Genomic DNA, 14,506 nt, shown 5'->3' on the forward strand with positions numbered 1-14,506 from the left:
GAATGAGTGCAGATGGTGCAAGCAATCATGACCACAGATGACTCTCACGACGAGTGGCCATTTCGTATGAAATTGAAGAAAACCTGCATATACAGTATTATCTTGCAATAACATAAAATAAATTAAAATATAAAAAAATAATTTAAAAAAATCTCAGATGGACTGGTTTTGCTTCTGAATACACACACACACACACACTTTTGTACCTTTCAGGTACCAATATGGAAACTTTAGGTTCAAAGGAATACCTTTTGAAAAGGTGACAGCTTTTGTACCTTTTTTTCTGAGAGTGTACAGATGTTATACAAAAATGTGAACACCTTGGAAATGTGCAATATTTCTTAATGGATGTTTTACTACCATGTGACTTTATTCTAATGATCTTGTAAGCTGTGTTGCATTCGTACAGCTTCTAAATAGTCTCGAGTTAAATGTTCTCACTCTTCTCTCCAAAACCATCCACAGTGGTTTGATAATATTCAAGTCAGGTGATTTGCCTGGACAGGGCAGATGTTGACGATCATCTTTGTCCTCCAACTGCAAGTTTTATAATCATGACTCTTTTTTTTTTAGCATTGGCGTCTGTGATTAAAGTTTTAGCAGTCGCAACTCTTTCATGGATGTTGATTTTGTGAAGTTCTCTCTGATCAGTTTTTGTGGAAACAGGGTCTTCAAGGCAAATATTAATGTTTGCTGTCACTTTGCAGCAGTTCTGTTGTACTTAGTCACCCACTGTTCTTCTTCGCAGATGAAGCCTTGCCATGCTTTGTGTTGTAATCATAACAGACATGTTACAGATGCTCCTTATTTGCCCTTTTTTGACATCTGTCAAATATTTTTGACAACATTTGCAACAACTTGCAACATTTTTTGTTGAGACATGTTCCTGTATCAACATCGTTTATTGAACATAGAACAACATTCCTGTCTGAAAACATAGTCCTAACCCTAACCCTACCCCTAAACTTAACACCGACCATAATTTATCCTTAACCCTCTGGTGGGATTCAGTCATTTTAGACTGAAAAACAAAAATAATCGCTGCTTGTCGCAGTGTGACCCTGGTATATATATATATATATATATATATATATATATATATACTTACTGCATTATTTGAAACATTATATACAATTATGTTTTATATTTTTAAATTTTATGAAAAAAACGTTCATAATTTAGATATGAATATTAATTAGTAAAATTAAATACACTCAAAATTATAAATATTTAATAAAAAACATTGAAGTGAAATATAGTATATTGATTTCACAAAAATAAAATTAGCACATGATTATGGCCATGATTATGTGTTGTTATGCGAACAACACAAGTGTGACTCTCAAATGAACAATACCAGAGGGTTAAAATCAGAGGGAAATGATACCTGAATAGCAAGGTTGTAGAACCTAACCCTGGTTGTCAGCCTAGAACTGGTATTTCCTGTAAACATAACCCTCAATTCTGATTGGTTGATTAGAATTTTGTTCCAGGAACATGTGGTACTTGCTGAAATCACATTCACAATAAATTATATTAACCCCTATAATAATGGGTGTGTATGATACTGCATATACAGTATACTTACACATTTTAGGAGCTAATAAAATACATATAAATGTGACAATATGTTGAAGTGGCTAGTGAGAACCTAATAAATAGCAACTTCAATTCCTCAAAACTTACCTTAGAGTACGTGGCTCCATTCAGCACCTCTCCGTTTCGGATCCAGATGATCGAGGCGGCGGGTTTGGCATTGTCTGCGTGACACGTCAGATTGAGGTGGTCGCCCGCTCTTAGGCTCACCACAGGCCCTCCGATGATAACGGGGTCATCAGGTGGAACTACACAAGACGAAAAAAAGAAAATAATGTTGGGAGATCTGACAAGATTCCAAATTCTGGATTTCAATATGAACTCGTGCTACAGTATGAACTTCTGAGCAACAAGATGTTCCTCTGGGAAACATTTACACAACATCCAAAGGTTAGCGAGCCACTGCCAGTGCCTGCACATCTTATTTTAGATCATTTCATATCATCTTAACGGAGAGAGAAATGTTGCTACTGGAAAACAACTTTCTAGCACGTGACGGTATTCTGATCTGAACGGTGTGGGCCGAGCATCATGGAATAAGGCTTGATCATAGTAGAGTGGTTTCATTTTATCTGCATTTAAAGAGAGCAGGTGTGATTTGTATGTATGTGGAAGCCATCAACGCAGTGTGACTCAGAGCGAGGAGCAGTCGAATGTGCATGTGGAAAGGGCGTAATAACGCGAGTGAGGACCGAGGGGGTGTAGAGGCAATCTAAAAGCAGCCAGGAGACATTGTGTGAGGGCCGTTAAAGACCAGCAGAAAAAAAAAACAAGTTCATGAATGGCACTGATTACTCTCTCTGTTTAAAACACACCCAAACCTGAGCATCCTGCATTTTATTCAAACTCCAGTGAATTATTGATCGCCCTGCATGCTCATTACCGAACAGATCTGGGGCAAGGGAAAATCAAAGTTAGTAAGCAGCCGGCAGAGAGACGTTGAGAGTGAAAGAAAGAGAAAAGGACACAATGAGGGGAGGTCACGGCAAAGAGAAAGATAATTACAGTCAAGGGGTTGTTCAGAATTGCATGTCGCTGAGGTCTTTAATTAGCCTGAAAAAAGGAAAGCTGTTCAATCTTTGCTTATACTGTTAAAAGTATTCAATGAGTACGTTCAGCTCTGCGCACAAACAATATAAATTATTCCCAAAGATGAAATTTTAAAGATCTAGAATTAGAGAACAAGTCTGGGAAGACAAAAAAGCCACATGTACACAGTGCAGTTTTGTGCGATTGTTGATGGTCAGGTTGCATGACGTGACTTCAGTGCAATCCTGGTAATACTGTAAAACATCAACTCTATGTGATATTCCTCTTAGCTAAGACTTTGGTCATGACTAACGGTATTGACTAGGCATTGTAGCTTACAGTTCCTAAGCAAGTCTCAGTTCTCTGAAACAGTCAGTGGGTGAGTTGGGTTCAAGGTTAGAGTTTTCTAGGTCTGGCACCTCTGAGCCACAAAAGCAAGGTTTCTATTCAACTTACAATGACATGATCAGTTAGCCTTGGACGAGCGCGAAGGCACGTTCACTTGGAATATTTTCTTATAATAGAATAAGAACTTAAATAGTTGTTTTTGGTCATAATAGTAGAACATCATTCATATAGCTACTTTTATATATAAGGCAGCTTGAAATGTGGAATTAAACCATCAAATCGAAAACAAAATATAAAACGTCATGCAAATATGCATGAATGACCACTTTTGCATCACTCGAATCGTTGTTTGAAATTGAAATTGAAATCCTTGCACCGCCTGGTGGATATTGTGTGAAGTACAACAATGTTTTTAAAAAATCTGAAAAAGCGCCTACAGGGAGCTCCGTGATCACGTGTGGCGAATTGCATGCTGCAGGTGAAAAAATGCGCATTCTTAATGGCCACAACTGTATATGTTAGGCCAAAAATTAAAATATTATAGTATATCAAACATAAAACAAATCTCTCTATCCCATGTGCTAAAGATAACAACATTGTCCCTTATTAGAAAATTGGTGTAATCCGGAAATGCAAGTTGCAAGTAGTGACTGGGGAAGCCGTGGGAGCTCATTACGAAAAGTAATATATTAGCTACTTTTTTGTGACAGACTTTGGCATTTCAGAATGACGAGTGTAACATGTTTTCTTTGAGAAAACAATTCACACGATGAAAAACTAGTCACATGATTTTTCTCAATGCTTATTTAGGGATTTATAAAGTGTTCCATTGTAGCTAATGTGTTTTAAATCAAGTGACATGCACATTAACTACATATATCTGCATAGATCTGCTCAAGTGGGTGCCTTTGAAAATGTCATTTGCAGTCATTCTATCCAGCATTTTTTAATGCAATATCCCACAAATCAAATACAATAATATGTAATGTTTCTGAGGGCTCTAGTTGCATTCAGGGTCACCGTTATGGTTTCTATGATAAGAATCTCCCTCCCTTGGAATCGTTCCCCGTTACGATACCCCTGGTTGCATTAATAAAACATGCCGATGACGATGATCATTCATCCACCACCTCCTCACATCCTCCTCAAAAACCAAAATGACAAACAATAAAACGAAGACTGATAACAGTGATTAATTTTCCCTGTGAACTTTTACGTAATTGGTTTCTTGCCTGAGCTTCTGTTTTGCCTATGAAAGCGGTAATTGGCCGTTTTCAGGTAATGTTAAGGTGAGCCTCTAGTTATAATGACAATACAATTAAATACATTTATTTTTACGTAAATACTTGCAAACTGCAGAACTAACAGATATATTTTTGTCAAGGAAAAAAAAAAGATTTGGAGATGTGTAGTGTGACTGCTTCCACTATGATTTACATGTTACTATTTGTTTGCCACTTGGATGTCTGACTTTTCTGTTGCAGCCTTGTAAGTATACAGTAGATCTCTAAATTGATATAAATGCACTGTAAGTTTGCTCCACTGCAGGCTTTTTACAGGCAGTCTTGACTCTTTCTTGACCCGTGTGGATGGTTATTAATTTTCCCATGATAGGCTATTTTAAATGCAGCCAGTTCCACTTTCAACAAAATGAATGCAATTTCTGAGGTAGATGTCCTTGGTAGGGCAGACTTTTTTATTTTAATGTATATAAGGGCATTCAGTTACTTTTTTATTAGTAACTTTCTCAGTGTGGCTGTTCATAGCAGAGCAGGGCAAATATGAAGAAATGCTTCTATTTTTTTTTTATTAGATCAGCTAAATCACAGCTCCAATTAACTGCTTTTAGTAGCAAATATGATAGGGAATATTGAAGGCTTCTTTTCTGCTAGATTTTGTTATGAATTTAGTCTCACCCAATTACTAAAAGAAGGATTGTCCATCTCAAAAGGGCTTATTTGAGCTCCTAATATGGAACCAAAACAATTACACATCTAAAAGACAGCTTTGGGATCCAAGGCAGGTCGATGAGCCTGTATTTCTCGTCGCAGACTTCAGCGATCCACAGCTGTACACTGTTCATCTGCCATAGGCCTCTCACTACTGATGGCTGAGCCCATGCACTACAAATGGCACTGATCATTAAAGGAAGGAGCTGTTATTTCGGGCTGTGGCGTTGAGGTTTTGTCAGACATTCCCTATCTAATTTCAGCTCTCCCAGACACTCTTAGTCTGACAGCGGTACAAAGGGCAACCCTGTAGCCATGCAAGCCATCATCATTACCGGCCTGTTTGCAAACTCTGCATCCCCTAATGGCTCCAAATTAGCGCTTTAACGCAGTCACTCAATAGATTTCTCATGAGTCGGTCAGCAGCGGGGATTGATTGTTCCTTTTTAATTACTGGCCAGTGGGCTGCAATTCTTCCATCTTCCACTTGGCTGGGAAAACCTTAATCCATAATTCTGTTTTTAAATCCCGCATTTCCTCATATAGTGTCTTTTAGCGCTCTCTCAGTTGCTTTTAAAGTCTGAATGAATTCTACTCCATTTGTATTGTTTCAAGGAAAGTTACTTGGGTTTTGGAATGAAATCATGGTGAGTAAATGGAGTAATTTTACAGACTTTCCTTGGTGACCGAAGATGGATGCTGTTCAGCTGCAAAAATGACAAAAAAAGCAACATGAAAGTACCGTGAAACCAGTAAATCTGATGTGTTTGGTCTTCTAAATCCTTACAGTGTGAGAAACGAACACATATCATGCCAAACTGTTAATGTGGCATATGCACTTTGTAATACGTCTGTATAGGGTTTGTACAGAATGCTTTCTGCATATATATATTTTTTTTTCACAGTGGCATGACGTGAAGTCAGAGTTCATTAAAGAGCTAAAATATCACTGAACAGAAGAGCAATTTCACAGTGAATGTATTTGTACAATATCTAAGGTCTTCTGGGTCTGGCGTGTCTTCAAAAACCTTTATTAAATAATTAAAAATATGTAGCCAGAGACAAGGCCAGATCTCACAAGACCTGGCTGAAGGTGACAAGACTCTTAACTTGTAGCGTGTGACTGAAGAAAACAATAAATTGCATGCAGGAAAATGGATTTGCAATTAACCAAATGGACTGAAACATTGGCTCAATCAAATGGGGACCTTGAATTCCAGCAACAAGCTTTTAAAATCAACTGGATGGGGGATGTTTCAGTTCCAGGAGCTAAAAGGAAGGATGTGAGAGAGATATATTTATTCTCCAGATTGGGTTTGTTCAGTACTTGTGTTCCCTTCTTCAAATGAAACACTAAATCAAACAGCGTCTAATTTAAGATGGGCTCAAAATTCATAATAACTCCCAAGGGTGAATATTTAAGAAATAAAAGCGCTCAAAAACTTGAGAGATTCAGGGTATTTTTTTTAATTAGTATTTTTCATATATTAAGTAAAGCTGCTTTTTTGACTAAATAATAATAAAACCTTATTCTAAACTAGTTAATGTTTTCTTTCCAGCAGTTTAATTCCTTTTTGATTATTATTTTTTCAATGTTATCAGTACAGTTGTGTCCTAATATTGACTGTTTGTCTTCCAAAACATATCATATTACATTTTAATTCAGAAGCTAAAAACATTCTTATCATAGAAGTATGCATACATTATAACTGAAATGTAATTTGAATAATTTCATAAAACAAAATAATTGCTGATCAAAGCTGGGTGTATGGTCTACTGATTGTAAAAAGGAATTGAGAAAAGCCAAGTGTCCCTTTGTCCTTACTCAACATGTCAAAGAGAATTACATCACAGAAGCAGTGAAAGCTTGATGTTTGTAAGTAACAGAACATCTGTACAGACTCACGTCTGTCATTCAGGTCACAGGAGTGTGTTTGCAGATGTGTCTGAGGTCACAGCCCAGCAGGGTGGATCTCCCAGCAAAGCTAATCGTCCGTTTAAATAACATCTGCTTGATTTTTGTGCACAGTTACATGTGCAATAGTTCAACCATAATGGTACATAAACCAGCTATTTAATCAATTTAGTCTCTGATATTTGATTTAGTAAGAATCATCTTTCAACAAACATGTGCACAAACACAGACTCTGGGTTTATGGGATTTGGAAAGCTTGGAATGTTTGCCAATGACTGTTGGTTCAAAAGAGTTGTGAAAAGTCTCATTGGTTTTCAACGAGGGGGATTTTTTGTTGTTAACATGTTTCTTAACTTACTTTTAACTGCAATTCAGGTCAAAGTTTCCAAGTCAAAGTTTATAAGAATGGTTTATTGTTCTCCCGAGGAGTGAAAAAATTTACTTCTAGGTTTGGCGTGTTTGTTCACATTTGACTCATATTTAGTAGATTTTAAAAACATCCTCTCTTGTGGAAAAAAATAGATTAAATGAAGTTTGATGGTGTTCAGGGCATCATGCTTGTGTGGAAATGAAATCTGGATCGGAATTGATGACCTTTGTTTATCTTCATAAGACTATAAGCAGGACATTTTTGAAAAGATGTCAAGCAGTTGCATCTCATGATTTGCAATTAAAAGTTAATAAGCTCCATGCCTTGAAGCTGTTTATCAAATCATAGGCTAAGATGTTGAGATTTTCAAATGCGAAGTAAAACAGATTCCAAGTTCTTCACCTATTTATTTTTCCCGCAAGGACACTTGATCTTCCATTAGTTATGAAATCATAATTATTAATTTGTGCAAAAGGGAATGAGAAATGTGTGGGGTAGATTTAGCTCTCGCATCTTCCAAGGATTTAATCCTTTGAAAAGCAAATATTTTCTAATGGGCAATTTCAGCACTTATAAGATAACAGACTATAGGATTATCTGAATGCTTTGCTATTACTTTACATATTGACTTTGTACTTGTAGTGAACGAGCAATGAGAACCATTAACAAGACAATTAGTAAGAGCAAAATTGAGTTTAAGGGTGGGTATGGAGAAAGTAAATTGCTAGAAGGACAAATGTATAAGAGCTTTGTAGAGTGATAGAAATTGATAATGGCTTCACAAAAACACTCAAAACTAGAAGTTCTGAACCCCCAGGTGAGAAATAAATGCATTTAAAATCTTCAAAAGTATGGTAGCGGTAAGTAACCTTTCGCTTGTTTCATAAGGCCAAATGCAAGCTCTCTCCCTCCATTACTCTGCAGTCCATTTTCTCCAAGGCTGAGATTAATGTTGAGGGGACACGTGAGAAGACAAGGATGGCTATCTTCTTGAGGGGTATATAATTAGCCCACAGGGCAAGTGCTAAAATAATTGCTTTTTCTTCATAACTAATTCAGAAAAGGTGACCTCCGGAGGTCAACCACAATCCCAAAACCCACATGAGCTCTGCAAATGTAGAGTTCAAAATACAGATTTTGCCATCTCGTGTCACTGCGGACACGATGCAGGTTTCTCTTTGATGAAGGAAAGGATTTCGATTTTCCCTCTTCCCCAAGAGCTTTCCCCAAGATTTTCAGGCAAGCAACCATAAGTGGTTCAGGAATTTTGTATTCAGGATAATTCACAGAGTTGGGATTCAGTTTTCCCCACTTTCAAGTGCTTGATCAGATATCAAAGCATTTAGCGGGATTGGCTGATCCGGACTGTGCTGAGCTCTGTAGAGAGTACACCTGCCCTAACATCAGCCTTCAGTCCGTATCTGAGGGAAGGCTGAGTCATGAAGCGAGGGGCTCAGGGACCACTTCAGCTGTCAGGTAAGAAATACTGGGTAGGCGGGGAGTCACACTCCCATTCCTGTCATCACTACAGCTCAGACCAGGCTTCCTGACATTGTAAAAGACAGCCCAGAGATCACTCTGCTACAGAGCTCGCATATATTACAAGCGCAGGTTAGAAGATCTGGCCACCCATCGGCAGGTGCTACACAAGGACTGTATCTTTATTTTTTTTCTGTTTTTGATAGTAAAAGTATTACCTCAACCACTGATTTTTTATCTCACTGAGATAGGCATTATTGACATCTAAATGCTGTTGTTCATGTGTTCAAATGTATTCCTTTGACTGACATCTAAAAGTCTTGAAAGTTTAGAATGAGTTGTTTTTTTGCAGCTGAGTTCCTTTTTTTACTGGGGAGGGAATTTTGCTTTGTTTTTATCTCAAAAGCTCAAGAGAATATGATAAAGCACGATATGATCCTTGTCTAGCCCCATGACATTAACCAATGAATAGCCACAAACATCACAAAGCCTCTAGCCCCTTGGTGACCAACTTGACAGGAAATTAAACTAAGCAGGGACGAACTTGAGGTTCTTGGTTTAGGGTTTGTGGTGGACAATTAGCATCATCAGTGCCCACTGAGGTAGTTCTAAAGCAGTGCTAATCAAGGCCCAATTAATAATGACCACAGCAGAAGAGAATCATGATAAACAAAACTGCCAGTGCATCATCGCTTCTAATTCATTTGCACCAGCCATTTCACCAATCACAAATATTTGGAAGCTGCTAGTATTGAATGATGTTCTGGTCATGAGGTGCTACTGATACTGGTATTAGTGGGACTTAGGTGACTGTTTGGTGCTTGTAATTAGCAAATAAGTCATTTGTAAGGGAAAGCAACCTCAGACCGCATAATTTGTCTTATTTCTTCCTCTAATTTCCCTCACTACATCCTCCCATGCAGGTCATTATTTTCACTTTTCATTAGTGGACATCAATAAAGGAAATCACATTCCAGTTGGCGAGCACATGTGCTTCGTCTCTTACCCCACCACTTCCATAACACCACCCCAATCCTGACCCCAGTTGTGTTCACTGGTGCAAAGAAGAGTTACAATTCGCTGGGTGTGGGTGGTCGGTCTGTAGAGCAGATAAACTTACCAGGTGGTTGATTACAACCTCGGCACAGATAACACTGTTGCTGCCCAATATCGCAGAAACGGCAAAGCTGAATAATAACCCAATAAAACTTAATTAAGATTCAATGACCTCTCTGGTTTAATAATGAAGACAGTGGGATTTGCAGCAGGAAATTAAAACTGAGAACTTATGGCACTGCAGGGGAGTTTGGTCAGTGAAAAATCTATTTTTAATACTGTACATTATTCTTCGCTGATCTCATACTCAAGATCAGTCTTTAATTTGTGGATGCAAGATTATTAGAAATTAAATACATTATCTTTAAACAGGGACTTTTGAGAAAGTAAATAAGCTTTTGCTGAAAGGCATATGTATGCAAATGGCATCGGCAGGACTTCTTTGTCCGTCTTCATGTATACATGCAGCTGTAACTAACCTAGCACAGTGAGTCGAGCTGGACGAGACCTCATGGCGGCCTGGATGGCCTGGCACTCGAACACAGCATCATCCGTCAGCTCCACCCTTTGGATGCGAAGGTGGTGCTCGCCAGATCCGTGATCCCCGACCACAGCATAGCGAGGGTAACCTGGAAAACAGGGATGGGTTAATGCCTCAAGACCGTCAGTGACTGCTTTAAAAATCTGTTTTTTACACGCTTCTGGGTAGATACAATCCAGGGAAATTGTACCTTGTCAGTTTCAGAGCAGTACTAACTTAGCACCTGAATTAAAGTGGCTTTTTAGTCAGTTCGTGACAGTGTAAAGTAATCCTTGAATGCCACAGGGAGTTAGTGTTGGCGGTGATGCAACGCTGGCTGTTTGTTAGCAACCTCTGCGATATCAAAGGACATCAGTTGAATTTATTGTATACTATTTGTATATGAGATCTCTAGAATAGATAATTAAGTTGAAGGTTTTGTTCACTTTCATGGATGTGTGAAAAACAATGAAAATAACAATTTATTTTCTTATTAATTTCTTCTTATGTCCTCCATAATCCAAAGTCTTTCCCCCCTTCTTCTGCAAAGCGAAAAGATTGACGACTTGTGTCCCTCAGGACAGTAAAAAAAGCTCAATGTGAGGCAAGAATCAGTGCAAGAAAATATCTATGACCTTTCTAAAATAAACGAAAGAGGAACAGATGTGTGAGGCTTTCTAATGGTTGGAGTGAGACTTTCTGCCAGTTGGAGTGAGACTCTGTGCCGGTTGGAGTGAGACTTACTGATGATTGAGGTGAGACGGTTGTTGATTGAGGTGAGGCAGTCTGCTGGTTTTGCTATAATATGTTCAGCTGGTCCTCAGGCGCGCTGCTCTAGGTGTAGCACTTAGTAAACAGCACACAGAGCCAAGAAGATTGAGATGTGTTCCACCGATGCAGAGGAATGGTGATTTGCAGTTTAATAATACAATCAGCAGGACGTATTTCAGGGAAAACTGACTGTTTTACAACAGCAAGCAAAACCGAGGGCTTTTAAAACACATCAGCAGACTATTAGCCAGGAATTTGCATAAGGAGCGAATGCAGAAGCTTGGTTTGTCACTATAGAAAATGTAAAGCAGGGGAGGAGACGTGTGATTGTGGCGTCCTTTACAGTTCATTTCCGCAACCTCTCCGTGTGAATGTCTTTAACGGATCTCAGGAGGCAAAATACTCCTAATTATGAAAGATTAGCAATTTACCGTGAGACCCCTAACAAGCGCTGTCATTGCTGTTAGTGCAGTTTTCCTTTCCAAGTCAAGACGGTAATTGATGGCTGATGGGCGATATGGATTTAATGGCGTCAGAAGCTGATCTCAGCATATTTCTCTACAGAAGCAAGTGCGGTGCGTTTATCCCTCGATTTATTTCAATATAGCTTTTTATGTGGCTAAATTTACACCTTCAGAAGTGATCTCGCTTCCAGTTCCTGCTTCCAGTCTCCACGGAGCAGCCATTTGAATCTTTGCCAGTGAATGACCTGTGGCAGCATATTGATTTTTACAGCATCCATCGATATGATTCATGTTCGCTCCAGAGAATTCTCTGTGACATAATCGTCATGCACCCTTGTGCTCTCAGGGCACTCAACACCAGCAAGTCCATTTTCTATTTAAAGTGTTGTTGGCTTCGAAAAGCATATCTGCTTTTCAAACCGAAAGGTTTAAAACAGCATGTGTGTTTGTGGTTGATTGGGTTTATATAACCGACTCCACTTGTTTAGAGATGTATCACCCGTTGTCAAATTGAAAGGGCGTCCTGATATTACCTGTATCTCTTCGAGTACTGTGTGGTACGAAGTCCAACCTATTTCTGAGCTCTACCACGGGGCTTTTACCGCAGCAATCACTGTAATCTACAGCAATGAGGCTTGAAAGAGGGATGTGCTTTAACATATTGCTGTAGAAAGGAGTGAAAAAATAGACTGGACTGGACTAATGGCTTTGAAGTCCTTGAGCCTGGCTGTTGAAATCACTGTGCCAGAAAATGCCAATTATTGCCTGTTGCCTCATTGGATCCCATTCACTTTTAATAGACCATGAAGTGTCTCTCATTTTCCCTATTGAGGAGAGAGCAGCAGACGATTATGGTGCAATGTGTTTTATCTGCCCACATACAGCTTTTAATTTCTCTAAGTGAGTGGGAGACAGAAAAGAGGCAGGATAACCCAAACAACAAACATGTAATAAGCCATCAAAACAGACTGTGCCCACATCATTTAGTGGACTACTTTGGAAAGTTGTTTTGAAGGTCTTTAAAAAATATGCCGATATTTAATTAATAAAGAAGAAAGGCTGTTATATAAAAGGAATATCTTATGTTGACACTGGCCAGTTATTTACCTATATTTGACCTCACTTTTTTGTTTGAGAAGGTCAAATTTTTGTTCCTCGTTCTGTATCCGTGCAGCTCAAGAATAAACAAACAGAAAAGAAAAATCCCAAATTATCCGTTCAATATTTCACTTGTTTATTCTAGATTTCAGAAAGATTACATGGAGAGATTTTCACTTACAGTAAGTCTCATGTGTTTAGAAGTGATCTCAAAATAATCTCATATGCCTACTTGAGAGTTTCAGAACATCTCAAACTGTGATTTCAAAGTCTGTAATCAGAGTTTCAATATGAACTCGAGCATTAATTCCATATATAAATATCCTAGTTATCCTATCCACATTAACTGTACTCTGCAAGTCAGTATGTTATAATTGTCTTATTTGTGTCAGTCTGAGAAATAAGAAGTTAAAACTCACATGAAGCCTTACTGAAAACTCCATTACGTCTTCCAGTTGAGCAAACATTGAGCAATATAATTAACCTTGGCAACTGTCAGGTTACAATTTAAGGTCTGTAATGTGAAGATATAGCCAAATCAAGTGCTGTTCATTGTGGCAGCCAATCAAAGCAAGGGAAGCAGACTGAGTCATTTTAATGGCCATTGACTTGGTTCAATACTGTGTTTATTCCTGATGAGAGATTGATGGGTTTGTTGCAGGCGGCATCTATTGCCACTTAATGCCTAGCTACAAATCTTGAGGTCTTATTTCTCAGATGGATGCGGGATATATGCACTGGCTTCTAACGACATTACTAATTTATCAAGCACTATTAATTCACAGTAATGTGCAAAATCAACTTCTTCAACATGGCTTAGCATTGACTTACTAGTGGAACCACAAGACACACATTCTGCCGAAATGCACAACTTTGACACACACACACACACATATATAAAAATAACAATTTATTTTCTTATTAATTTCTTCTTATGTCCTCCATAATCCAAAGTCTTTCCCCCCTTCTTCTGCAAAGCGAAAAGATTGACGACTTGTGTCCCTCAGGACAGTAAAAAAAGCTCAATGTGAGGCAAGAATCAGTGCAAGAAAATATCTATGACCTTTCTAAAATAAACGAAAGAGGAACAGATGTGTGAGGCTTTCTAATGGTTGGAGTGAGACTTTCTGCCAGTTGGAGTGAGACTCTGTGCCGGTTGGAGTGAGACTTACTGATGATTGAGGTGAGACGGTTGTTGATTGAGGTGAGGCAGTCTGCTGGTTTTGCTATAATATGTTCAGCTGGTCCTCAGGCGCGCTGCTCTAGGTGTAGCACTTAGTAAACAGCACACAGAGCCAAGAAGATTGAGATGTGTTCCACCGATGCAGAGGAATGGTGATTTGCAGTTTAATAATACAATCAGCAGGACGTATTTCAGGGAAAACTGACTGTTTTACAACAGCAAGCAAAACCGAGGGCTTTTAAAACACATCAGCAGACTATTAGCCAGGAATTTGCATAAGGAGCGAATGCAGAAGCTTGGTTTGTCACTATAGAAAATGTAAAGCAGGGGAGGAGACGTGTGATTGTGGCGTACTTTACAGTTCATTTCCGCAACCTCTCCGTGTGAATGTCTTTAACGGATCTCAGGAGGCAAAATACTCCTAATTATGAAAGATTAGCAATTTACCGTGAGACCCCTAACAAGCGCTGTCATTGCTGTTAGTGCAGTTTTCCTTTCCAAGTCAAGACGGTAATTGATGGCTGATGGGCGATATGGATTTAATGGCGTCAGAAGCTGATCTCAGCATATTTCTCTACAGAAGCAAGTGCGGTGCGTTTATCCCTCGATTTATTTCAATATAGCTTTTTATGTGGCTAAATTTACACCTTCAGAAGTGATCTCGCTTCCAGTTCCTGCTTCCAGTCTCCACGGAGCAGCCATTTGAATCTTTGCCAGTGAATGACCTG

At 38.7% G+C, this 14,506-nt stretch overlaps 1 protein-coding gene across 1 annotated transcript in view; it reads right to left on the reverse strand.

The window, feature by feature from the left end:
• Nucleotides 1-1,686: 1,686 nt before the first annotated feature.
• Nucleotides 1,687-14,506, reverse strand: part of LOC107571007 (kin of IRRE-like protein 3) — a gene marked incomplete at its 3' end in the record, with an annotated part of 153,319 nt that continues 140,499 nt past the window's right edge. Inside the window, exons 3-4 of the mRNA XM_016257290.1 lie at nucleotides 10,222-10,371; nucleotides 1,687-1,844 (exon numbers count right to left, since the gene is read on the reverse strand). Coding sequence (XP_016112776.1) covers nucleotides 1,687-1,844; nucleotides 10,222-10,371 — 308 coding nt within the window. The remainder of the gene's footprint in view (nucleotides 1,845-10,221; nucleotides 10,372-14,506) is intronic.

The sequence above is a fragment of the Sinocyclocheilus grahami genome, unplaced genomic scaffold, assembly GCF_001515645.1.
Source record: "Sinocyclocheilus grahami isolate Dianchi unplaced genomic scaffold, SAMN03320097.WGS_v1.1 scaffold1535.1, whole genome shotgun sequence".
Taxonomy (NCBI): Eukaryota; Metazoa; Chordata; class Actinopteri; order Cypriniformes; family Cyprinidae; genus Sinocyclocheilus; species Sinocyclocheilus grahami.